The following is a 25,519-nucleotide window of genomic DNA, read 5'->3' on the forward strand; positions in this document are numbered from 1 at the left end:
CGAGCATGTTTAACGCGACGGGGATGTGAACCCGCGACCCTCAGATTACGAGTCGCACGCCTTAACATGCCGGGCCGTGTTTAAAAATGGATCTCAATTAATGATATATGAAGAAAAGATCAAATATTGATGTAATTTCATTAAAATTATGTGTAATACATAAATAACATTTACATATAAGATATTAGTATGTAAAAAATTGTTATAAGTAAAATGATATTTTAATGCACCATCCCATAAAGTATATTATCAAGATATAAAATCTGAATATCAACTTAAAACTCAAAATAATTGTCCGTTTGTTAGGACTAGATGAAAACCGTATATTAGCTTCAGATAATAATAGTTAAATATAATGTATAGAATAATTGTTTACCAAACCTGGCAATTTAGTTTTAGAGGAAGAACAAAATATTTCAGAGGTCCTCTATTGAAATTCATCTCTCTGGCGATATATTTGGAAAGCTCTTTTAGCCACTTCAAAGTTTCACGTTCTGCTCTTGCAGCTGTTGATTTTCTTGCAGGAACCACTTTCTGTATACCTGACCATTGTTTTACTTTTTTTCCCCTTCTGCTTCAGGGCCCAGACTTCTGTCCACTCTACTCCCAACTGATAATAACTTCATTGTTAACTGGAGAAGTCTTTAAAGATATGCATTTTAGTCAATGAGGTTGAGTACACATGATATATACACATATTATATATATATATATGATGAATCCATTTAATTTAAATGGAGTTTTTGTTTAAATTTATAATGTTCTCACGATGTGCATACAAATCGGCCGAGAATGGCCATGTCTCAGCGTAACTGACTGTGAAACATAGCTCACGATCTACAATTGATTGTTTGGCCAGCTGTCTTGTATATCTAGTCTATTAGTTTAAAATTATGGATAGCTATCACAGATATTCCTTGAGTAGCTACAACCAAATATCCCCAAACAAACAAAGCAACTGAGATTTCGTGTAGTTGTGATATGCAGGCAAATCATATATTTTATACTTTCTTTTAGAAATATGAGTTTTCTTCATTTGGTTAGTTTTAGCATAAGCACATTTTTGTAACACTTAGTTTTCACTCTGGCGGAGGAAAAGCTGCAAATTTACTTTGCTTGCGTGTTAGAAGAGTCAACAACTGCAATGTCTTTTGCTGCACGTTACAACCAATAAATCCTGTGAGAGAACAATAGTCACGTGGTTACGCCCTCACGAGGGAGAACTTAACCTTTCTTTCAAAATCAAAGCAATTAATCACTTTTAGTTCTATGTGGTTTTTATCATGACTAGTCTGGCAAAGATTCATTTTGAAAGATAAAAAGCTAAATACTTATTAACTTATCCAGCACAAGTGATCGTTCATTTGTCTCTGCTGGTATATGCACTATCATTTTTTGAGTATGTGAATAAAGCTTGTTTTCAATGCCCATCAAACATTTCCGGTCTATTTATTTCTCGTGTACCTTGAAACTAAGTCGAATTTTAATTTTCAAATTATTTTGAAAATTACCTATTCAACCTTACTGTTTTTGTAATTGGACCTACACAATGTTTGCCCCAAAACTAGCTCAACTGAGAATGTTCCATGGTGTATACAATAACCTTGACTATATACTTAAACTGGTAGTCATTTAAGTCTTCTAAGTAGATGTTCAGAGAATATAGGAGTATGAAATGCCCTAATTTTTCATCTACAATTGGGGTCATCTAGGAAAAACTGTAACACCAACAGATATGCAATGAACAAAATATATTTATTCACAAATAAGTGCAATCACGATAATTCAGTACAATGACAAAACAAAAGAAAGTGAGTGCTGTACATCGAACTAATAAGAGTAATGTGAAATCATTATTTAAAAGTTTTTAGCAACTGTTGTGTCTCTTCTGAGTTAAAATAAAAATGTAAACGTAAACACTTTAAGATTAAGTTTAAACAAAGTAAATGCAAATTAAGCTTGGATTTTTAAAAAGTTAAATCAACAATTAAATTTTTCCTAATTTAATATAATTCAAATCATTGCAACAAAAACTCAGAAGTTAAAGTTAACTTCAAAAGCTACTGCAAACAAAAGCTTACACTTACTAAAGTGACAAAAGCTAAGTCAATGTTGAATTCTAAAAGTTCCAGTACTTTAAAATCTGTACAAGTTATTTAGATTTTAAAAATTACCAAAAGATTCTTGAAGTTAAAAACAGAAAATTTGCTTTTATGGAGGCAAATTATGTTTCATATACAAAAATAAACTGCACTAACAAAGTTAAACTTGTATATGAAACATACCTTACATATAGATCTGTGCCCTGTAGAATATGAGCTCTTTGGTGTAGCTGCCCATGATCCTTATATGATTCATCAATGGGATTGGTACCTTTCTATTTCTGGATGTCTTATGTTATCCTCCCAATGAAGAAAAAAAATGAGTTGCTAATCAGCAGACCTACATATTGCATTCTCTCAAAATATGAAAAGTTAAAGTGCTGCTAGAGCAAATCTCAGCATCCAAACTGAAAACCCTGAAAACAACTATTTTGAAAAACAACAACAATAAACAAACTTACATCGTAACTAAAGGTGTAACAAAAAACACATAGTATCATCATATAGTATACAAATTGAATTCTTGAATGTCTCATTATTACTATGATTAAGTGATTCATGCTTAGTTCATTCCAGTTCTTGCAATATTTCTCAATCAACTAACATTTGTGCTGATGTTAAAAGCTAGCTATTTCAAGAAAACAAAACAGGATAATCTTATTGATCTAAAAGTGAAAACAAAAGATCCTCAGGTGGATTGGGAGAAGTGCTATAAGTGCTATGTTTAATAAAGATTGATCTCCTATATTTTGCCAAGCTTTCCAGAGATCTATACTTTGCTGTTAATCTATATAGAAGACTGAACCAAAACCTTCCAAAATCACTGAAAATTTAACTTATTCTTGTGCAGATTATGAGTATAAATGCATCAGTAGATATATAACATGAACAGATTAATGATTATAGATATGCTGAGAATCCTTGATTAGGTATGCACAGTGTTTCACATAAATATTAACATTTACTATCCTGAGCTGCCTATATTGGGTAGACCATTAATGGACTAAGTGAAGTACTGCATTGGATAAAAGATTTACCCAGTTAGACCCTACCAGCAATTTGCATTATGTTTTTTGGTCTAGCTAAAATACCTCCTGTATAATAAAAAAGAAAGAAATCCTCATGTCAGATTTCAATATCAAGCTCATGATGACACCCTCTCCATGGTCAAAGGAATCTACAGAAAAATTTCCAGGGATGAGCAAGGCTTTTTTCTGGAGAATTAGAAGCAAAGTAGTGTGAAACTGTGAATTGTATAAAAACTTCGTGCACATATGCTGAATGAATAAAGAAAGAATTATGTTTTTAATATTTTCAGAAAAGACAGGTGCCACCCAAGTATGTAAGCTAGCATTTTGCAAAATGTGAAAGGTCTTTCACATTGAAAAGCAAAATTTACTGGACTGCCTCTATTGTTGCTAGCCCCATGATTATTTATAATACATATAAATATCAGTGAGTGGTTTTTCATTATTTTTTCAAAAATATGTATTTAGATTAATCAAATTTTGCTTCCATTCTTCAAAGGTTCAACGAAAAAGATTTAGACCACTTTCTTAAATGCTTTCACCAAGTTTTGACTTGGTATTTCTGGAAATAGGAAAAAACAATACATCTTCTGCTGCTTAATTTAGATGATCTGGTCACATAATTTGGAATATGAGCAATTCTGCAACTGGAAAGTCATAGTAACAGAAACACATCATTGGCTTGACACAATATAAATTAAATATTTCTCTTGGGCATAATTCAAGGTGTTAAAACACTATACACACAACGATTTAGTTGCATGTACTGACAAACTACAATGCTTTTAGAGTAATGAATATCACAAATAACGTGTTGGAAGTCAAAAGAGAACATATTCTCATCAATAATGTCATGGAAATACTTCCTACTGAGTCCTTGTAATACTACCTGAGTATTATAAATTTTATGTCCCTAACAGAAGTGATATAATTTCAGATAGTTAATCTTAATTAAGTTGCAAGACTAGAGAAAGTCTGGATCAGTCAGTGCACAAATTTTCTCAGAAGCACAGTTTAGTGATCTTCATGCCATCTTATGAAAGGCTTTAACAGATGCTACCACATCTATGAACGTTAAATGGCAAAGATATGTATATGTTAAACTTGGTACTACAGATATGCTAGGGATGTGAAGAGAGAAACACCAAATTTGTAATCGAAACAAAAAGAGTGAGAAATTCTTCCTATAGTTGTGAATAGTTTGGTCATTGGTATCAATAATGGACTAAAGGAGGTTTATATCATGTAAAATATTTGTTAGATTTGCTAGCTCAAACGACTGAGATTCAGATCATATATAGTCATTGATCTGCCATTTGTGTATTCCTGCTGATTTGGAGCATATAAGAGCTGGGTATGGTTTGATATGTGCCCATTGATGTGGTTCTGAAGGATCAAGATGAAATGCCAACATTTCACTTCAACTGGAGAAGGAACACTGATATTATATTGCAAATACATGTTGCTTTCTTATACATTGAAATGTGAATCAATGGGAGTAAAAATATGTCTCTGTTATTCAGTATGTGTGATAAAATAAAGTTTTTATAATTAGTTGAAAGCTTTCTGATCTTGTATATACTGCTGCTTTACAATAATACACCTTATACAATGAATTTTTAATTAAATAATACAAATGCCAGCTATATAAAATAACTAATCAGATAACTAACAGTTCTATCAACTTGGGTGAGAGAGGATAATTCTACTATGAAACATCAGCTTGCTTGCACAAGCAAAACTAAATGGCTCTGCAGTATGCCCATTTCAAGAATGTTATTACAAGGACCAAAGTTGGCAACCACTTCCTTCATTCAGTAAAGGAGATTTCCTAAATGTAGTTAGAACATGACTTTTCTACTCGCCCTTAGTCTGTTTCCATTAATCACAACAAAGTTTGTGTTAAATGGTCTCAGTCAAGGTTTCATTCATAGCACAAGATACGCATGATAACAGTAATCTTTGTGTGCATATTTCAACCAGAAATTATATCTCTCACTCTTGTATTTTAAAATGAATATACGAAGACCCACACATCTCCAAGTATAAGTTGTTTGTTTCATACTCCACTTGGGCCTCTAATTTTCTAGTGTTGTAGCAGCAGTATTCACTACTTTATGTTCCTATTCTGTAACTGTTGCACGATCATTTAAAAACAACAGCCTTTTTAACCCTTGCTCTTCTGTGAGGCATAAATAGTTCACTCAAAAATGACCCAACACTTCACAAACAAAGTACATGTTTCACACACCTCTTCCAGAATAACATTTTGGCATGGCACTGTGGCACAGATTCTGGCATATAAGGCATGGGAATACCACTCTGGACACCAGTTTAGTTGCATTGTATTACTGGTACTTGTGGATATTTGGTTATTCCTTGACTGGATTTGAATCTTCTGGAAGTGGATATCTGGATAGGGCAGTCTGTCTGAAACAAAATCACTGTGACTGCCACAACAAACTTCTTCCTCTTTTATAGCAAACGCAAAGCTACCACTTTGTACAGGAAGGTGATAGAGATTATCTCATTAAAGGTGAAAAGATCTCTGATACCATAGTGAAGCATTATAATCTTGCTGGATAGCCCTTTAATTAACAATGATCTACTGAAAAAAGTATTAGCATTCAAATTGTGCAATAATCCATATAACTGGTCAAACCTTGCATAGTACCTCTCTTCTGAGCCTTGAATTTGGTCCAATGATTGTGCTATTTTCTGTCAAACCAAATCTCTGGCACAAACCAATAATTACTGTCTCACAGTTGGTCTTCATTTAAATGCTCGGTGGTGTCTAACACCATTACTTAGAATTAGGCATTGTAAAACCTCTTCCATAATCCAGCTGTCCAAGCATTTACTTGCCTGAAATGTATGAGGAAATAATTCAACTCCTCTTTTGCTGTACCTTTTAATATTGGTGAAATTGTTTGTTTTACTTTATTCTTGGAGAACTAGCACCTGTTTCCCAACTTCCCAATCATCACCTGAATAATATGTCCTTGACATCATGAGTACAGCATGGTGGAGACTCACAAGAACCCCCAACACTTTGGTCAGTGGTAGGCAACTTACTAAAAATTTGTAACCTATCCATCGGTTCTGCTTGACCCCAATCTCCTCAGTGACGAATATGTATCTTTTGGCTTAGGGAGGCTTATCACTGCCCCATGTTCCACTTGTTTTGCCATTTGTGACTGCAGAGCATTGTACACCATTGGCACTGCAGCTCTCTTTCTGATGTTTTTAGCTGACAAGCACTGCTAGGATTGCACTACTCTTGATGGCATAGGTGTGGGTGTCTTGTTCAGTTTGCTCCAACTGGTCTCAGACTTAATAAATGACATAATCACTATACACTTTCCAGTTGTCCATGCTTTCCTTACACTGAGGTCGATCTTAATGAAAAATCGTGGACAACCATTATACGTGCAAGAAATATCAGTAGTTCTTGCTCAATTACTAGTTGTAGTGAAACAGAAATCATGGACCTTTGCAAGCATTAGTAGAAGTCCTACATCCAGCAAAGAACATTTGCTAGACTCAACAACTCTCTGTGACAACCTCCTTTGAGGGTGGCCTGCTCTTCCTTCTATTTATTGTAAATGCCATTCCCGTTAATATGTTTGTTTGTTTTTTGAATTTCGCGCAAAACTATACGAGGGTTATCTGCGCTATCCGACCCTAATATAGCAGTGTAAGACTAAAGGGGAGGCAGCTAGTTATCACCACCCATCGCCAACTCTTACGCTACTCTTTTACCAACGAATAGTGAGCTTGACCGTCACATTATAACTTCCCACGGCTGAAAGGGTGAGCATATTTGATAAGATCGGGATTCGAACCCTCGACCCTCAGATTACGAGTCGAACGCCTTAACCCACCTGGCCATGCCGGGCTATCCTTTAATATGAAGCCATTTTAAAACTAAACACACTAGAGTAGGAATGCAGAGCAGGCCCGGTATGGCCAAGCGTGTTAAGGCGTGCGACTCGTAATCTGAGGGTCGCGGGTTCGAATCCCTGTCACACCAAACATGCTCGCCCTTTCAGCAGTGTGGGCGTTATAATGTGACGGTCAATCCCACTATTCGTTGGTAAAAGAGTAGCCCAAGAGTTGGCGGCGGTGGGTGGTGATGACTAGCTGCCTTCTCTCTAGTCTTACACTGCTAAATTAGGGACGGCTAGCACAGATAGCCCTCGAGTAGCTTTGTGCGAAATTCAAAAAACAAACAAACAAACGAATGCAGAGCAAATTTAGCAAACTGTGTAATATCTTATTCTGTGGCCCACGTAATAAATTATCTCATACTTATCAATTTTATGGTATTTTCAGCTAAAACCGATTTAACTATTGAGTAATTAGATATTGTTACTTAAATTAAGCTTCACTTAAGATATTGATTGCAATTAACATGTTAAATATTTTAATAACAATTGATTAGTGATGTTAAATAAAACGATGAGACTGATTACTTAGTGAAATGGAAGAAAAACAATCTTTATCGTCTCCCCCCCCCCTTTGGCACAGCGGAATTTCTCCGAACTTACAAAATTAGAAAATGGGTTTTGATACCCATGACGGGCAGAGCACAGAAAAGCCATTATGTAGCTCTGTGCTTAACTTCAAACAAACAAGTAATCTTTATTACAACATTCAATACAAAGAGGTTTGAGTAATTATTTTAGATACAATAAGCTTTAAGTCGTAGAGGCTTTATAATGTTTCGGTCAATCCCACTATTCGTTGGTAAAAGAGTAGCCTAAGAGTTGGCGGTGGGTGGTGATGACTAGCTGCCTTGCCTCTAGTCTTACACTGCTAAATTAGGGATGGCTAGCGCAGATAGCCCTCGTGTAGCTTTGCGCGAAATTCAAAACAAACCAAACCTCAACTCAAAATTAATTCCTTTATTGTGAACCCTCGATACGATATCAAGGAAGTTCCAGACCGGATAGAAGACTCAACGTTGTTTGTAAGTTTGTAAAACTTTTGTATATAGATCATTATTTGTAATAACCATTATTATAAATTATGCTGTTTGTATATTAACATATATATGTATTAAAAAAAGAAGCCTGAGTGCATCAATCTTGTTGGCAGTTATCATAATTTAGATACATATTGACATTTATTTAACTTCTAAATTTAAATTATCCGTTAACACAGTTATGGGCTGTTCGAAATTTTAATTCCTAACACTGTTTATTCTTACACTTACCTTATTTTGTTTTAAAAACATTTATCAGTGAAACAAGCACTTTAAATCTATAATTAATAATGCCCAATACTTTATGTGAAGTTTTATATTTATAATATTTATGAAGATAATGAACCATATAATCGGTTTTATTGTAATGCTTGTTTTGGAATTTCGCACAAAGCTACTCGAGGGCTATCTGTGCTAGCCGTCCCTAATTTAGCAGTGTAAGACTAGAGGGAAGGCAGCTAGTCATCACCACCCACCGCCAACTCTTGGGCTACTATTTTACCAACGAATAGTGGGATTGACCGTAACATTATACACCCCCACGGCTGGGAGGGCGAGCATGTTTAGTGCGACGCGGGCGCGAACCCTAGACCCTCAAATTACGAGTCGCACGCCTTACGCGCCTGGCCATGCCAGGCCCTATTGTAATGCTATTCATGTTCTTTCTTTAGCGGGTTCCTTTAAATTATCCGTTACAAGCATATAAAAATCCAGTCCACCCAATATTAATATATTAGTGTATTTACTTTTTTAGAATATATGATAAAAATAGACCACTGTAGTAAGCTCCCCTAAAATAAATCTCTTCACTATGCTTATAAATTATTGTTTTCCAACTTATTATTAACTCAGTGGTACCCTGCTGGGACAGTAGTAAACCTATGTATTTATAACGCTAAAATCAGGGATTCGATTCCTCTCGGTAGACAAAACAGATTGCTTGTTGTGGCTTTGCTATCAGAAAAACAACAACATATAAAACACAAAACAAAACACATTAACTCAATGTATGCATCAGTGATTCATTTTACAAACTTATGTAGCCTATTGATTGGCTTACCCGTGTTTATACTTAATAACTATTCTACATATTTCGCAAAGTCACAAGATTTTCTGCGATTTCGATTTATAATATTGTAGGCCTACTCCCACAAACATAATTTATCTTAACACCCTTCGCCCTCTAGCTGACAAGCAAATTACAATATTAAAATATAGCTTATAATAGTAAATACAGATCAGTTTGTTAACATAACCTAAACAGATGATGGTTCTTATTCATGCTGGTATTTCTTTCTCTCTCTCTCCTTTTTTTTCCCTTGTTGGACTGAGAGTGATGACAGTAATGTTTACAAAATTTAGGGTAATAAGCATTTATAAACCAAATATTTGTTTATGTTATAACACAATAAAAAGAATATCAGTGTAATACAGATATAGTTTCTAATAAGTCTTACAATATGCCACCCAGTAGCACAGCGGCATGTCAGCGGACTTAGAACGCTAAAAACCGAATTTCGATACCCAAGGAGGGCAGAGTACAGATAGCCCATTGTGTACCTCTGTGTTTAACTTCAAACAAACAAGCCTTAAAATAAGGTACAATTAATTTTGTTATGCATGCATAAAATGTATATTGTTACATTACATATATATTTCAACAGAATTTCATTTTTGGGTTGCACGTTTGGGTGCTATCAACATGTCTCGGTTGTGTTATTCCGTGTTTACTGTTTTATTTCAAAAGATGCATCCTATCACAGGTTTGACACGGTCTGTATTGATATTATCCGCCATTACTTATCTATCTTTGATAATTGGATATGCAAAGGATTTGTAGTCACAAGTAGTTTAAATATTGTACAGAATTGCATGAAAAGTGTATATCTGTATGCTGTGTTCATGTTTTAACTTTATGGTAAAAGCAAATAGGCCTAGTACTAGTGCCAGAACTGCTAGTACCACTCAGTGGTACTATGCAGCATCGTTATTATTAATACTAGTAGTACTATTATTAGAGATGTTTGATGATTTCTGAATAATGAAAACAACAATAATTTCACATACCATTGGATTTCACAGTCACAAGTTAGTAGATTGACTATGCAAATTCAGTTATAACATAATGTATAAGGACAAGGGACTTATTGGTCCATCTTAGTTGTCCCATCCTCTAAGCCAAACTAAATCTATTATAAAAAAAAATTAAAACCAGTCCTTATCATTCATATATCTATTAAGCTTTCTTTTAAACTCACTCAAATTGACTGCTTCTATAACATCCAAAGGCAACCCATTCCATAGGCTAACCACCCAATTTGAAAAATAAAATTTTCTTAGTTGAAGATGGCTAATACCTTGCATAAATCTGTATTTTTGTTTCCTAGTTCTATAATTCTTGCTGATGACTATAAAAAATGTTGATACATTAGTATTATCAAGTTCTTTTACAATCTTAAACACTTTAAACAAATTTCCTTTAACTCTTCTTTTTTTCAAGAGAAAACTATTTTATGGATCTCAGTCTAACCTCATGTTACAACCCCTCTATTCCTGATACCATTTCAGTCACCTCATTCTGATCTCTTTTCAACAATTTAATGTCATTTATAAGGTAAGGAGCCCAATACTGAACACAATACTTTAAATGTGGCCTAACCAGAGACCTGTACAATGAAATTGTAATGTATTTAGACCTCTTGAAAACAACAATTGTATCTGTAGTTGACTTTCATTCCAGGCAACCTTCCTATTGTAACAATGTTAACAAAATATTGGTAACTGGTATCAAATTATCACATTACTTGGTAACCTGATACTGTTTGACACCTGTCTCAAAGCAAAGTAAGTGTAGTCCCAATAAAGTCCATTGATTTCCAACTATACACATAATTCATATTATACAGATAAATGAAGTAAAAATTGTCAATAACCAAATGCTAATAATGAAGTACGAGCTTACAAATGAAAGAATAGGAGAGATTTTGTAATCACATTGGTTGTACATTTGAAATACTGAATGATACATATCAGTAGTAACCTCCAAGCATTCTGTGTCATGTCATGATGCAGTGGACACATAATTTATTCCACCTCTTTCATAAATTATTGTAGGCATTGTAACATACATTCTTTTGCTGTAGCGACACTCAGGGATATGACCTATAACAGACTGTTACCAGGATAACTTAGTCTTCTTATGCTCAGTGATATGACATTAAGCAAGCAGTTGTCAGGACAATGCATAGGCTATTTACAATCCCTATTCATTAGTTTTTGATTTGGTATGTGTTTGAATTGGGCACACATATCTATGTATCAATTTATGCATTATGTAATACACACTACAAAGTTTATTTTATGGCCTTGTTTCTACAAATTTAGTGGTAAGGTGTGGTTGTAAATAGTTTATAAAGTTTTTTTGTTTGTGTGTTTTTAAATAGTAAATGCTTCTGGATCCAATGAAACTGATCAAAGCAGAGTGTGAAGAGAGCTATTGTTTGATGTGTCATGGTTCCTCATTGGTTCAGCTAATTTGAAGCAACAACAAGTAGTTTTTCAATACTTATTTGCTCTTGCTGATAGATGGTGGACAATGGATTTAGTAATCATTGCATTGTTTTTAAAGTCAGTTTAAAACTGATGGGAGTAAAGGTGCTCATAAAGAAATGATAGTAGTAATGTAGACATTTTCATTTGTTTTTGGTGTACAATAATGAGTATATTGTTTATGTGTAATTTATACATTTAGAAATGAGATTTCACATTCACACATTTCCTTGTCCAAAAACTATAATTCTTTGCTATCCCGTAGTGTGGTTATACTACATTTTACAACATTATGTATCAAATATTATTATGCATGGTATTACAATTATATTAAAATGATAATGAAAACAGATTTAAGAGTTCATAGAATTATGCAAAGTAAGCAAGCTAATAAACTTTTTATATATGTATCTATGTGTATTTATATATGTTTTTTGCATTCTTCACCCCTCTCCACTGCTACAACACAAACCTTGGGGTAACCAACTACACTGATAATGATTTTTGTCTAATATGGAAAAAAAAAAAAAGACTTAGGCCAAGGCTTCACTGTGACATGTACAAGAACTGAAGGACTGCCAACACAGTAGTTACAAACAGCACACATAGGCTTATGGTAGCAGATGTTGTATAGGTCACAGATATTTAGTTTTTTGAAATAAGTTAATGAAAAACATAAAGTTTAAAGAATGATAAAGCTCCTGTGCCAGATAATATTTCCCCGAGGGTTTTGAATAAGGTTAACAATTGGATATATAAGACACTTGCTACTATTTGTTTTTATAAGTCCTTGAATAGTGGACAACTGCCAGAGAACTGGTAATTGGATCATGTTACACCTCTTTTTAAGGGAAGTGATAGAAAATTGTCTGTAATTATAGGTGTATTAGTCTTGCATCAGTTGTGGGAAAAGTTTTGCAATGTATGGTAAAAGATGTTTTGCAAAACCATTTAACAAAGTTTAGAATTGTTATTGGATAGTCAATATGGCTTCACTAAGGGAAAATCTTGCCTTACAAATAGTTTTTGACATTCTTTGAAAAGGTTTCTGCTTATGTGTGTGAGAGTAAGGTTGTAGATTTGGTATATCTGGATTTTAAAAAAGGATTTGACAAAATGTCACATGAAAGGCTTGTAAAAAATATCTGTACGTGTGGAGAATAAGTTAGCAAATTGGATAGAAAAGTGGCTGTATGGAAGAAAGCAGAGAGTTGTTATAAATAGTGTTTAGTAAAGCTGGATTAATGTCATAAGAGGGGCTCTGTCTTAGGACCTTTGCTCTTTTTTAACTTACATCAATGGCAGGTGAAGGAATGATTAGTAAATTACTTAAATTTACTGATGATATTAAGGTCTTTGGTGTTTCTAGACATGAAGAAGATGCTGCTGCTTTACAAGAGAATTTACATTGTTTAAGCAAGCTTGGCAAAGAAATAGCAGATAGATTTTAATAATAATAAATGCAAGATAATGCATGTGTGTTATCATAACTTGAATTATTTGGATAGGAATAACCTTAACAGTGGTATTTATGAAAGAAAGGGATCTTGGTGTAGCAGTTGATCAGTGTCTAAAGCTATCCCACCAGTGTGCTGTTGCTAGCAGTAAAGAAAATAGAATTTTAGGTTGTGTCTACAGAAATATTGAATAAAAATCTAAAGAAATTATAATTTCATAATATAGGTAACTGGTTAGGCCACATTTGGAATATTGTATTCAATGTTGGGCTCTTTACCTTAGAAAGGATATTGAATTCTTAGGAAGGGTTTGGAAAATGGTGCCTGGAATGGAGGGATGTTATACAAGTAGAGGTTCAGACCTTTCAAATTGTTTTCTCTTGAAAAAAAGAATTGAGGAGATCTGTTTGAGGTGTTTAGGATTGTAAAGGAAATTTAAAGTTCAGTGCATCATCATTTTTTGTACCTTATGGGGAATATGGTAGGACTGGGGGACTCAAATATTGAATTTTGCCAGGGTAAGAGTAACCTTCAGTTAGTTTTATTTTTCTAACAGGGTGGTTGACCTTTGGAGTGGGTTACCTATGGATGTTGTGGAGACAGTAAACTTGAGTTTAAGAGAAGGCTTGATAACTAAATGAATAATAATGACTGACTTTGAGGATTGTTTTTTAATAGTTTAGTTTGGAGAATTGGGCAGTGTAGATGGATTAGTAGGTGCCTTGTTGTTTCTAAACATTATGTTATGTAATGTTATAAGTTAATGAATCATCAAAACTGTGTAAAGCTCTACAGTTTGTCAAATTTAACCAGTGTTTAAGTGTTTTAATTTAAGTTGAGGATATGTCACAATTACTTGTTTGTAGTAGTTTGCACCTTTGTTGCTTAGTCACTTTTGCTGCTAGTGTGTAAAATATCTATTTTATATTTATTTAACTGCTTTACTATTTTACTACTCACATACCTGTGAAAGATGCTTTGCAGATAGAGAATTATAAAACCACATTCCACTATTGTTCCTGCTTCAGCAATAAATCACACAAAAATTCACATTAGATATTGTTTTGAGAAGTAGTAGTGGTAGTAGACATCTGTCCTCCTCAAAGAAAATAGATTTTTGTGGACATTTAAGTGTATTATTATTCCAGACACTTTCTATGGTAGCTGAAAGTCCTATCCAAGATGTGCACTGATGAAAACATTTGTCATATTTTAAGATAGTGTTCTGAGATGGAGTGGTTAGTGTATTTATCAGCTTTCTGTGAGTTAATTTCTGTACTGCCTCATTTGCCATCCTTGATTTGTGATCTCTTAGCCTACTGCTGACAAAAAAGTATCAAGCACTTTTCAGCAAGTGTATCCCACTCATTGAGACTGATGTTATTTATGTTAAATCTCTCTCTTTTCTTTTTTTTTCAAATATCTTGAAATTGAAAATGGAAGCATGTTTGTGGTCTTTTTACCGTTACCAGCTCACCAGTTAAGAAATCTTTTGGGAATACAGCCATTAGGCATTCTCATAGTGTGATCTAACCATTGAAGATGATGCTAACTAAGAAGCTGGTTCATGGTGGGAATGCTGGCCAGTTATAGTACCTCTGAATTTGTCATTTTATCCTTCCATGTGATGGGCAATGTTCTCTTAATGCAGTGCATTTGAAATGCATTTAATCATTTCTCCTGCATAGCATACAAGTTCCATGTTTCACTGTGTTATAACAGTATACTAATTACACATGCTTAATACTTCTTGATTTTAGTTTTGGTTCTTAGTCTCTTGTTTTTTCACACACTTTTATCAAGCCTATTCATAACTGATTCAGCCTTACCTATTCTAATGTCCAACTTGCTTGTTATTCAGAGGGCATTTGTGATGGTAAAATCCATGTATGCAAATGAGTTTACTACCTCAAGTTTTTTTATTTCCAATTTTGATGTGTGTCAGTGTTTTGATATTTTTCCCAGATATCTTCATTTTCTTCATACTTATGGTCAGGTCAAACTCTTTTTAAGCTCTTGCAAGATAATTGATGAGCGCCTGCAAATAGTTAACTGAATGGATTACAAGAGTAACATCATCAGTATACTTTCTTATCATGATGCAAAGAATCTTGGTTTTAGCCCTAAGATGTGAAGGTTGAAAAGTTGACCATCAGGTTGCATGTACAAATAAGTTCCTTCATTTACTCCACTGAATGCATACTGGAGCAACAGGGAGGAGAAAATAGCAAATAATGTGAGAGCCAAAATATATCTTTGCTTATCCTCATAACATTGACCTACTTACATTGTAAGTAGGTGTGTAACTCTTGTAAAAGCTCTTTACAAAAGTGAGACTAGTTGAAGTAATTGTTGTAAATTTCACATGTCCTAAAAGTATGCGGTTGCTGAAAGACAAGGCATTTAATTTGTTTTTTTTTTCTATTTATAATCAAACGTTTATTATTTAATGTAGTTATTTGCACTCAGATTCTAAGTAGTTCACATGCAATGTGATTTTCATTTTGAGTATAAAAATACTCTTTGTTTTGCTACAATTTTTGCATTTTTATTTGCATAATACGTTGAACCTCCTAAATGAAAATCAGGAGTTTTTAAGGTAGATGTTTATATTTTCCATTTTATCTACTATCTCATTAACTACAGCTATTATCATCAATGTTTCAGTGCAGTGAAATGTTTAAAATTAAGAAATGGAAATATGTACATACCTTTTAGCTCTTTGCAGAAGTCTTTTGGAACTTTTTTTTTAGTATATATAATTTCACATCTTTATCTTTTCACTTTTAGCTTATTTTTAATTTCTCTTCCAATTCTTTGTTTTTTATTTTTGATGCCAGTGTGTGGTGCTATACTATTATTATAGGTTGATGCTTATGCACAAATATTTTTACTAATGCTTGCACACATAAATGATGCTATTTTGCTTAGACATTTTCATAAGCCAAGTTATAAATTAAATATAATAAAATCACAAGCCTTTAAAATATGCATTTTAAAACATAAATAATATATAATTAATTAAGGTATAAATGTAAAACTTAAATGTAATTTAACTGTGTAGCACACTGATACATATAAGGTGAGAAATTCTTGCCAAGCACTGCATATCCCTGTAGAGAACAATGGACTAAGCTTCTTTTCTGTATTGTGTTACAGATTCAAACACTGATTGATTTAAGTTTTAATAGTGGGAAATCTGCTCTTCCTATTGGTTATAAGCAAATTTAAACTGTTGCTTAGCAACACAGTTTTAATTTTGTAAGTGGAAGTGCTTGACCTTAAACTTAGAAATATTTAGAACATTTCACGTGGGGAGAAATTGTGGAAGGTCTCCAGATGGTAATGAAATACATCTGAAAGTGCACTTTGACCATTTGAGCTGACAGTCTATATGAGGTACTCTTGTATAAGAGCTCTTAATCAAAGTTCAGAATTGTAATTGCGAGTGGATCATGTGACAGCAAAACTGCAGTTTTAATTTTTGTTTTAGGTGTTTTTTTTAAAATAAAGGAATAAAATGTAAATAATATAAAGTTGTAAATTATAATGTACTTGATAATAATAAGCCTTAAGTGTTGATTCTTTTAGTCAGGATTGCAGGGACCTTCACATTTATGCCTTCTCCCTTATATGTATCTTCCAAAAGGTTAACCCTGTCATCCACACCACTTCATGTGGGATTTTCTTGGTGGCTCAGTTCTAGGTGAATCATCCTTGTTTCCTTTTCCTAGGGCAGTAATGGCAAACCTAGAGCATGTGAAAAAATTTTGTTGGCATGTGGCATACAGTGCCACCTCTTGATTCTTTATACTCTGATGCTAACCCATAATAAATAAATATATGTATAATGATTATCATTATTGCCAAATGCAACAGCAATTGATTTTTTCCAACCTGGGAGCAGTGCAAAATGTTCTCAGGAGATATCTCATGCCCTCTTGGCACCAGCTTTGCTGTTGCAGGAACATGTGACATCAAATGGCACATTTTGAATCCCTCACAGACTCAGTGTATGCATCAGTATTTGAGTAAAAATAGAAGAAAACTGTTGGTATTGGCTTCATTCTGCTTATATATTTCTTCTGTTTGTGAGTGAATACTAGATATTTAATAATAACAATTGTAAATATGTATTTATTTTTTTGGCAGTAAATATATTAATTATATTGTTAAAATTTTATTTCACATTGCATGCATTTATTTTTGATCAGCTGGTTAATTATAGATTTATTTTTATATCAATGACATAAATTTTCACCTGCTGTTATGTTACGGTAAGTTAAATTATTGTATTTAAGTTAATTGGTTAGATATTTTAAAATTGTATTTACCCTTTCAGCTTGTCAGAATGTCAGCTCAACCAGCAAAGAAACAAAAATGTTCAAATGGAAGGAGCAGTAGCAGAGTTTTCAAGAATCATGGACTGAAAGATTTATCATGATCAAAAAGGGTGATAAAGCATTATGCATCTTATGTTTTGAAATAGTGGCATGCAGGACTTCCTCTGTAAAGTGGTATTATGAAACTGTTCATAAATGGCTTTGTGATGAGAGTGAGCAAGAACAAAAAGAACACATTTCTTGAGAAGTCAGCAACTACAACATGCAGTCAAATGTTTTGATGAAATTTGTTTCAGGTAGTTCCAACTTTGTTGGTGCTAGTTTTGAGATTTCAAAGATTATTGCTCAACATGGAAAAACACTTAGTGATGGGGAATATATTAAAGAATCATGGCTAGAATGTACTCCTTTCCTTTTTGATGGTTTTTCCAGAAAAAAGAAAAAAATATTTTGCACATTAAGGAACTTCCAGTGAGTAGAAATGCAGTGAAAGATAGAATATTAAAGATGGAAACAAACATAGCAGAACAGTTACCAAAAAGATATTGGTTCATGTAAATTACTTTCCATTTGTCTTAATGAGAGCACTGATGTTACATCATCAGCTAGGTCATCCATTATTGTTTAATTTTGTAGGGATGATGAAATCTTTGAAGAACTGGTTAACTTGGTCACTTTACCTGAACATACCACTGGGGCTGAAATATATTAGACAGTAGTAAACAAAATATCCAGTCAACAGGTTGATTTTTCAAAAATAGTTTCTGTGACAACTGATGGTGCACCAAGCATGATTGGTAAAGAAGCAGGTGTTTTTAATTTCCTTGCAAAATATGTTGTATATTCACTGGTAGGCTTTCTTTGTATTATACACTAGGAGACCCTGTGTGCAAAAGCTGGCCTTAAGGAGCTTGAAAAAGTAATGCAAATTGTAACAAAGGTAGTTAATTTTATTTCTGTGCATGCTTTGAAAAAAATGACAATTTCAGAATTTACTGAGAGAGGTAAATTCTGTGTACACAGGGCTACGTATGTGCAACAATGTTGGTTAGCTAAGTAGAGGTTCTGTTCTTAAATGATTTGTTGAGTATTTGAATGTAATTCATCTGTTTTTGACAAATGAAAAAGTTTCTTGTCAAGAATTATCTGATGTTGTGTGGATTTGTATATTAATGTTTTTTTACAGATTTCCAAATTGCAGGGATTTGGAAAAACACTTGATGTTATGTTTGATAACATAAAAGCTTTTGAAATCAAATTGAAAATTTTTAAACGTGGTGTTTACAACTTCACTTCCAAACCTAAAAGAACACATGACAGATCTTGAAATTCTTGAGAAAATGTATATTTGGAGATTGCAAATGCAATTTTTCAAGTATCATTCATTCAACTTTTGAACATTTTTTTTTAAGGTTTAATAAGTTCAGGTTATTTGAAGAAACTCCAAAAATTTATAAAGTATGCAAACAGTGTAATGTTAGACAAACTGAATTTGTAAGTGTTGCAGTGGATTGATTTGGATAATTTTGAGATGCAACTGATTGATTTACAAAGCAGCTCAATTTAGAGGCAAAAATTGTCAATTTAAAGAGCTGAACTGGAAAATATTGAAAGAGATTGGTTAGTGACTGGAATGATGCAGAAAATTGCAGAAAATAAGGTTCTGTAACTCTGGATTCTATTTCTGAAACTTTTGAATGTCTGAAAAATGTTGTAATGGCAGAATTAACAGGATTTTGATCAACATATTTATGCAAGTTATTATTTTCAGGGATAAACTTTGTAAAGTGTAATTATAGGAATAGGCTTGCTGATGAAACTAGTGCTGCATACATACCTCTCAAAACAACTAAATGCAAGTAAGATATAAAATATCTGTCATCATTGGTGCAGCAGCAAAAGTCTTAATAGGAGTAAAATATGCTTATTTTCCTTTTTTGTTTTTTATATTTTTTATGTTACATAATATGAACCAGAGCTTATTATTTCACAAAATGCTTTTTGTTAGTAGTAAAACAAAGAATAAGCAAGAGAACTCCTTTTGTTTTGTTTGAAAAAAACTTCATTATTATTACTAATTGATTAATTTTATTTCTTGTGAATTACTACAGTTATTAATAACATGTAACTCTTAAAACTGTTTTATTTAAAATAATTCATAATAATAAATGATAATATGCTGCTTAAAGTTACCATGAGTACACAACAGAATGTTTTATAAGATTATCCTCACTTTGGGCACACACACTCAAAAAGGTTCACCATCCCTGTCCTAGGGCCTCTCTAAGTGTTGTCTTCATAGCTCCTGCCTCTACCTTCATATCTCCATCATCAGTCTTATTTGGACATCTTCTATCCTGCCATTTTCACTCTTGGTCTTATCTGTTTATGTCCTGGAACCCTTCTGTGTCACACAACTGTCCTTCATCACTCCTAAGGTTTGGGTCATCAGCTTATTCAGCTGGTTCTATTCTTCCCTCTTCTTGGAAGAGTGTCATCATTACCATGTCTTATCTCATCAGATTTGCCATTTAAACATGTCTTTAGTTGTATGTTTGACTCTTAACTTGGGTAAGTGTCTTTTCCTACATGTTTTATTCCAAGGTCTTCCTTTTTTCTTGGATCCTGATCAATGGCACGTGTTGCCTGGTCAGGTATGCTTTTCTGTTAAACTGCACCAAATACCTTTACTGTTGTAACATATAGAATTGAGATAGGGTGTTTTGTAAGATCAGCAGCAACTTACCTAATCATGTATATATATTTCTTTGTATATAGTATTCTTTTAACTATTTGGTGACCCATCACACATGGATTATCATGAGTAAAGCAAAGGATGATTGCTACCTTTTCCTGTTACTTCTACCATCGAATAAATCAAGAGCAGTCTGTTTTTCAAAATAGAGCCTTATTTGTGGTCATACATGGCACATTACTGGGTGTGACATTCCTCTGAACTACCCTACTCCCTTAATAAAATGGAGTTTGGGAGTCCTTACCACTTCCCATTTTCTAGCAACTGGGGTAGTGGACCATGGAGTCTTCCTCATGAGTGTCAACCACATGTCATACTACTACATTTCATTAGATTCAGTTGAGAAGAGGGTAAAGGTGGGGACCCTCCCTCCTTCTCTCATACTTGGAGTTTTGTTCCCAGAAGTGCTGATGTAGGTGGGAGCTGGTTTTCTTTGTAATACCAGGCTCATGTAGATAGTGCCCTGTTCCTACAGTTGAAGCTTATTTTTTTGGTAATTCTGGTTGCAGCATGTTTTCTTTTACCTTTTCCTGTGACTGAGTTCAATTTGTAATACTGGTTATGGAGTGTAAAGTGCTCTGATCTTATTGTTTAGCAGAAGTTCCATGTCATCCTTTTAATGCTAGTTGCAAGGTTATTGATTTTTCCCTGCTCGACAGTTGAATTTTTTCTTTTCTTGCTGATAATACAGGGTTCAGGATGACTTCCTCTCCTTATGATTGGGTTCAGACTTAGACAGACACTACCCTGTAATTCCAGGTGTGGTTTGTTGAAGTTTTTATTTTCTACAGTTGATTTAGAAGTTTTTCTGGAGATTCCTGTTTGCTTGTTTCCTCATCTTAATTCTGATTCCTTGCAGTATAGCACTCTGTTTACTTGCAGGTGGAGTTGGTACATATATATATATAATTCATTGTCTGTTTGCTTTGGCCACAACACTACTTTTGTTATTTTGGGCAGTATTTTGCCTCATAATATCAACTGGGATGTAGAACTTAATTTGTATGGATGGGTGTGTGCTATTATTTTGTTTTCCAAAACCTTTTCTTTTAATAGTCCCAGTCTCGATGTTGTCCATTTTATATACCCCAATTCTATAAGGGCAAAGAGTGTATCTGTTTCAGATGTGGTGCAGTTTCCAATGTGTTAGGAAGTGCCCATGTTTTATTCTCTGTGGACACTTTCCATGGGAGTCTTTTGTTTTATATATTACAACTGCCCTTCCATCTACTCAATGTTGGATTGTAGCTGTTATATGAGTGGGGCTGCATGCCATATTGGAATTTATAATTTTCTTACACTGAAAATATTTTTCCAGAAGATGCTTACCTTCTTCCACATACACTTCCTACCCTTCCATCTCACTTCTGGTGTTATTATGTTTCGTGTGTACCTAATTTTTAAAGGGAGGTATATGTAGTATAATACAGAGGAAGCCTGCTGCTCTAAGAGGGCGTGTCTTGCTCCTTTTATTAGAAGGTTGTCACATGCTCTGTGCATGCTGCATGAGCAATTTGAACTTATGAGGTAGAAAGCAAGAAACTTGAAGTATCTATACGAAATTTATTTTCATTATAAGAAAATGATAAGTTTCAAATATTTTAGAAGTATGTTTTTCCATTTTGTTTCATGCAAAGTAGGTTAAAATAAAAGAATTTTATAATATTTAAACATCTTTTGTCAGCAGATGTTGTAGACAACAGTGTCATATTAAATATTTAAATATAGGTCAATGTAGTCTTAAGTGAATCATGTGTAGAATTCTTGCTTAAGATTTAGTGTAGAAAATTTCACACAATTTGTTATTCATGTAGCATTTAGATACACTGATATCCATCACATAGTTAAAAACATCTGCAAGAATGCATGTTAATTGAAATGTACTAATGATAGCAATTTGAAATGTGGACAGTAAAGGAAATACAAGTGAGCAAGAAAAACAATATTTTTATTCACAATAAATAAGTGTGTATTTTAACTTACTGGCCAGTTTTTGTTTTATATAGTATGGTTTAGGGAATAGAAAATGGCTTTGAAAAACACAGGTCTAGGATAACAAGAATTATTTAAGTCCACACAATACAAGTAGAGAATGAAGTATGGTACATCAAAAATTAGACTTAAGTGTGATATTCCATAATTGTAAGCTCTGAACATCACTGACTATTCCAGGTAAAATATATAGAGTACCAACCCCCCAACTCATACAATTAGTGTAAAAGTATTTGTGTGAAATAAGCTTACCTTAAACAGAATGAATATAGGTAAAGTGTCATAGTGGTAAACTTTTCTAGCTATAACCACTTATAATCCTTTCCTAAGTGAAAGGATTAACATATATTCATATCCTAACATCCACTATAGGAGAACATCATGACTACATGCTGAACACATGCATGAAAACTTAAAGAAAATTATACAAATATGCCTGGATATAGATATATTCCATACTAGTTACACAAGTGTGAATTAGTACCAATTTGATACAAAAGTACATTCTTCATTATCTCAGGAGCTTTCAGCCTCAAACACTAAAGTTAAACTGAACAGCTAAATTGTAAAGTTAATTGCAGGTCATAAAATGCTGTAATCATATTCCTTTGATAACATGCAAGACTTTATGGTACATAAAAGAAGGCAAAAAAGGTTTACATAAAAAAAACAGTAGCCTGTAAGAAAATATGAAATATAATAAACTAAGAAATAATTAAAAATAGTGAAAATCAAAATTAAACCATAAAATAAATCAATAAGGCTTGGCGGTTATAAAGAAAAACTGAATCCAAAATTAAAATCATGTAATTTTACCTTTAAAATACTGAAGTCTTTCTTTTTTAAGTTTACACTCAACAAAATGTGACTTAAGAATTCTGAATTTCCTTTACATGTGGTAGAGCATGTGTCACCTACCCATAATTCTCCACTCTCCCAACTCATAAACTCTGATTTCCTGCCATAATTCAGATTTTCTTATAAACTTTGTAAAAATGGATTTGGAGGTCAGCATTAATTTTGATGCAAATATTTTTGACAGTACTGGAAACCCTACACCTTTCAAGACTTTATTTGTACAATCTGCCTCTATCATGCATTATAATTCCATTGTTACATTGTGAACCCATTTTGAATAATATATTTTGACCATTAATACTAAATTGTATATTGGCATCTGTAGTGGGTTTCACAGTTGTGTGGATGCTCAGTTTGCATAACAACCACCATTTCCTTATTATTTTTAACAAAGTTGATTGTTTGCTCAGGCCTTTTCACCTTCATTGTCTAAAAAATAGAATTTGTCTGCCACCAGAAGCTGGTGACATTTTTTTTTTCTCTCTTAGGTGCATTCTATATTAAATTGTAAACCAAGTTCTGTTACCCCTGAGAATACTGTGCTGGTGAAATTTAGGATAATTCAGTGCATGTATCCTCATCTCTTTCACATTCTCCTGATATTCAGGAAGCTACTGATGCTTTTAAAAACTTGCAAAGTATTATAATACTTATTATTTCACTTCTCATACACTTTTCAAGTTGAGACCATCACCTTTATTTTTGGAAGGGGATATTTCATGTGGTCTTACACTTTGACTCTTCAGTAGTTTTTGCCTTCATGCTGTAATTGTTCTTGTTTTGAGTCTTTCTTTTTCTGCACAGCTATTAGCTATTCTTATTTTTTTTTATTTGTTTATTCAGAATCAAATATAAACTTTGCAGTCTTTGGTAACTGACATTTTATTACTATGTGATTCTTATGTTCCTCTTAACACTTTAGCCCATTGTCCTGTGTCATAAGGTGCTCATCACTTAAACTGAAAAATAATTTTTCATACATCATTTATTTTATTACATGTATTTTACCTACTTGGTTTCCATTCAGGAGAAGTAAGCCATCAGAATTGATCAGAGTTTTAGCCACTTGTTTTGATTCTGGTTGTCTTCCCTCTTCAAGATGATTAGCAAGTAACTTTCATTCTCTTGTCTTACTTTATCATTTACATCTCTGTAGATGCTTATTGCATTTACTCATACCTTTTTTCCCTTTTGAATAGCCTAACCTCAAAGTATGCAGGTTTAGTCTTGTCATCACACTCATTGATTCTCTTTGGTTTTGGACAAGTCCTCTGTTTGTATATTTTGGGAAGGGGAGGATCATTTCAGGTCAATTCTTCATCTGAATTTATTGCATTACTTTATTTAAAATATTCTAAAGTTAAGTAAAATTTCCCTGTTAAATCTGGAGGTGAATGTTTGCAAAGCATAGTGTAAAAAAATTTAATTTGTTTTTTGAAATTTCTGATCTGCATAGATATGTAGAATAAATAATAAACTAAATTTTTAAAGTAGGGATCCATTTCTCTTTTATGACAGTCTTATTGTTTTTTCAGCTTTTCATTTGTTTCTAAATGTCATGGTTTCACCAACATTGAAGTTCAGAAACAAATTTATTTAATAAGGCTATTTCAAAGTAAATCTAATGGGTCAGGAAGACTTCCTTTCAAGAAACAAACTGGATTAATTGCATTTCGTGATTCAGATGGAAAAGGAGCTGATTTAAGACAACTCATGAAACCATTTTTTTTTACTCTTGGGGTAAGTAAGTTTACTCATATTTACATTATTTTATCACAAAAGGAAATTACTGTATTTCAAGAGGCTACAAAACAAGCCTATAGTATTTATAAAATGTGAAATACAGCTGGAACATTGTTTATGAAAGTTTTATCTCTTATTGTTATTTATACATTTTTGTTTTTGCACATTTATATGTAAATTTATATAGAAACTGTTTATGAAATATTTGTTTTTGATGGTATTGAACAGGAGCAGTTACACTTATCATATTCATTTTTTCCGACTTTGTTGAAGTGTGTATAAATAAAGTGAGGTTTTATTACATTAATATTTGTTCTGCTAATTTCAATATCTTATTGAATCAGCAAAACAAAACTAGTTGGTTTTTAAGGAAATAACTTTAAAACATAATTAGTTGCAAGTCAAGGAGCTAGTTAGGACAAATCCTAAGGGATATCATTGGTAAAGAATGTAAAAAAAGTGCTCTTTTTGCAAAATAGAGAAATGATTATTTTTCTTTTGCCACCACATTTAAATTAACATCCATTAATATTACCAATAATGATGTGCATGCAAATGGAATTATTTAATGTTATTTCTGTTGAAGATTATCTTCCCTATCTTGTGGACTATGAATGACTAATTTTTAATGTTAAATTACACATACTTCTTAAGTATGTATTTTTGTTACTTTTATGACAAATTTCTCTGCCCTTTTTTATCTAT

The 25,519-nt window shown here is 33.1% G+C and overlaps 1 protein-coding gene across 9 annotated transcripts in view; it reads left to right on the plus strand.

Moving 5' to 3' along the window:
• The first annotated feature begins 9,439 nt into the window (after nucleotides 1-9,439).
• rho-7 (rhomboid family intramembrane serine protease rho-7) overlaps nucleotides 9,440-25,519 on the plus strand; it is a 48,271-nt gene continuing 32,191 nt past the window's right edge. Inside the window, exons 1-3 of one of the 9 annotated variants that reach the window (XM_076474285.1) lie at nucleotides 9,521-9,716; nucleotides 17,466-17,576; nucleotides 24,607-24,811. In XM_076474285.1, coding sequence (XP_076330400.1) covers nucleotides 24,785-24,811 — 27 coding nt within the window. In that variant the 5' untranslated portion in view covers nucleotides 9,521-9,716; nucleotides 17,466-17,576; nucleotides 24,607-24,784. Of the gene's footprint in view, nucleotides 9,717-9,770; nucleotides 9,891-10,099; nucleotides 10,206-16,725; nucleotides 16,830-17,465; nucleotides 17,577-17,600; nucleotides 17,938-24,606; nucleotides 24,812-25,519 lie in introns of those variants that run through there. The other 8 variants (XM_076474286.1, XM_076474284.1, XM_076474283.1 and 5 more) reach the window with 8 other exon arrangements.

The sequence above is a fragment of the Tachypleus tridentatus genome, chromosome 13 (genome assembly GCF_004210375.1).
Source record: "Tachypleus tridentatus isolate NWPU-2018 chromosome 13, ASM421037v1, whole genome shotgun sequence".
Taxonomy (NCBI): domain Eukaryota; kingdom Metazoa; phylum Arthropoda; class Merostomata; order Xiphosura; family Limulidae; genus Tachypleus; species Tachypleus tridentatus.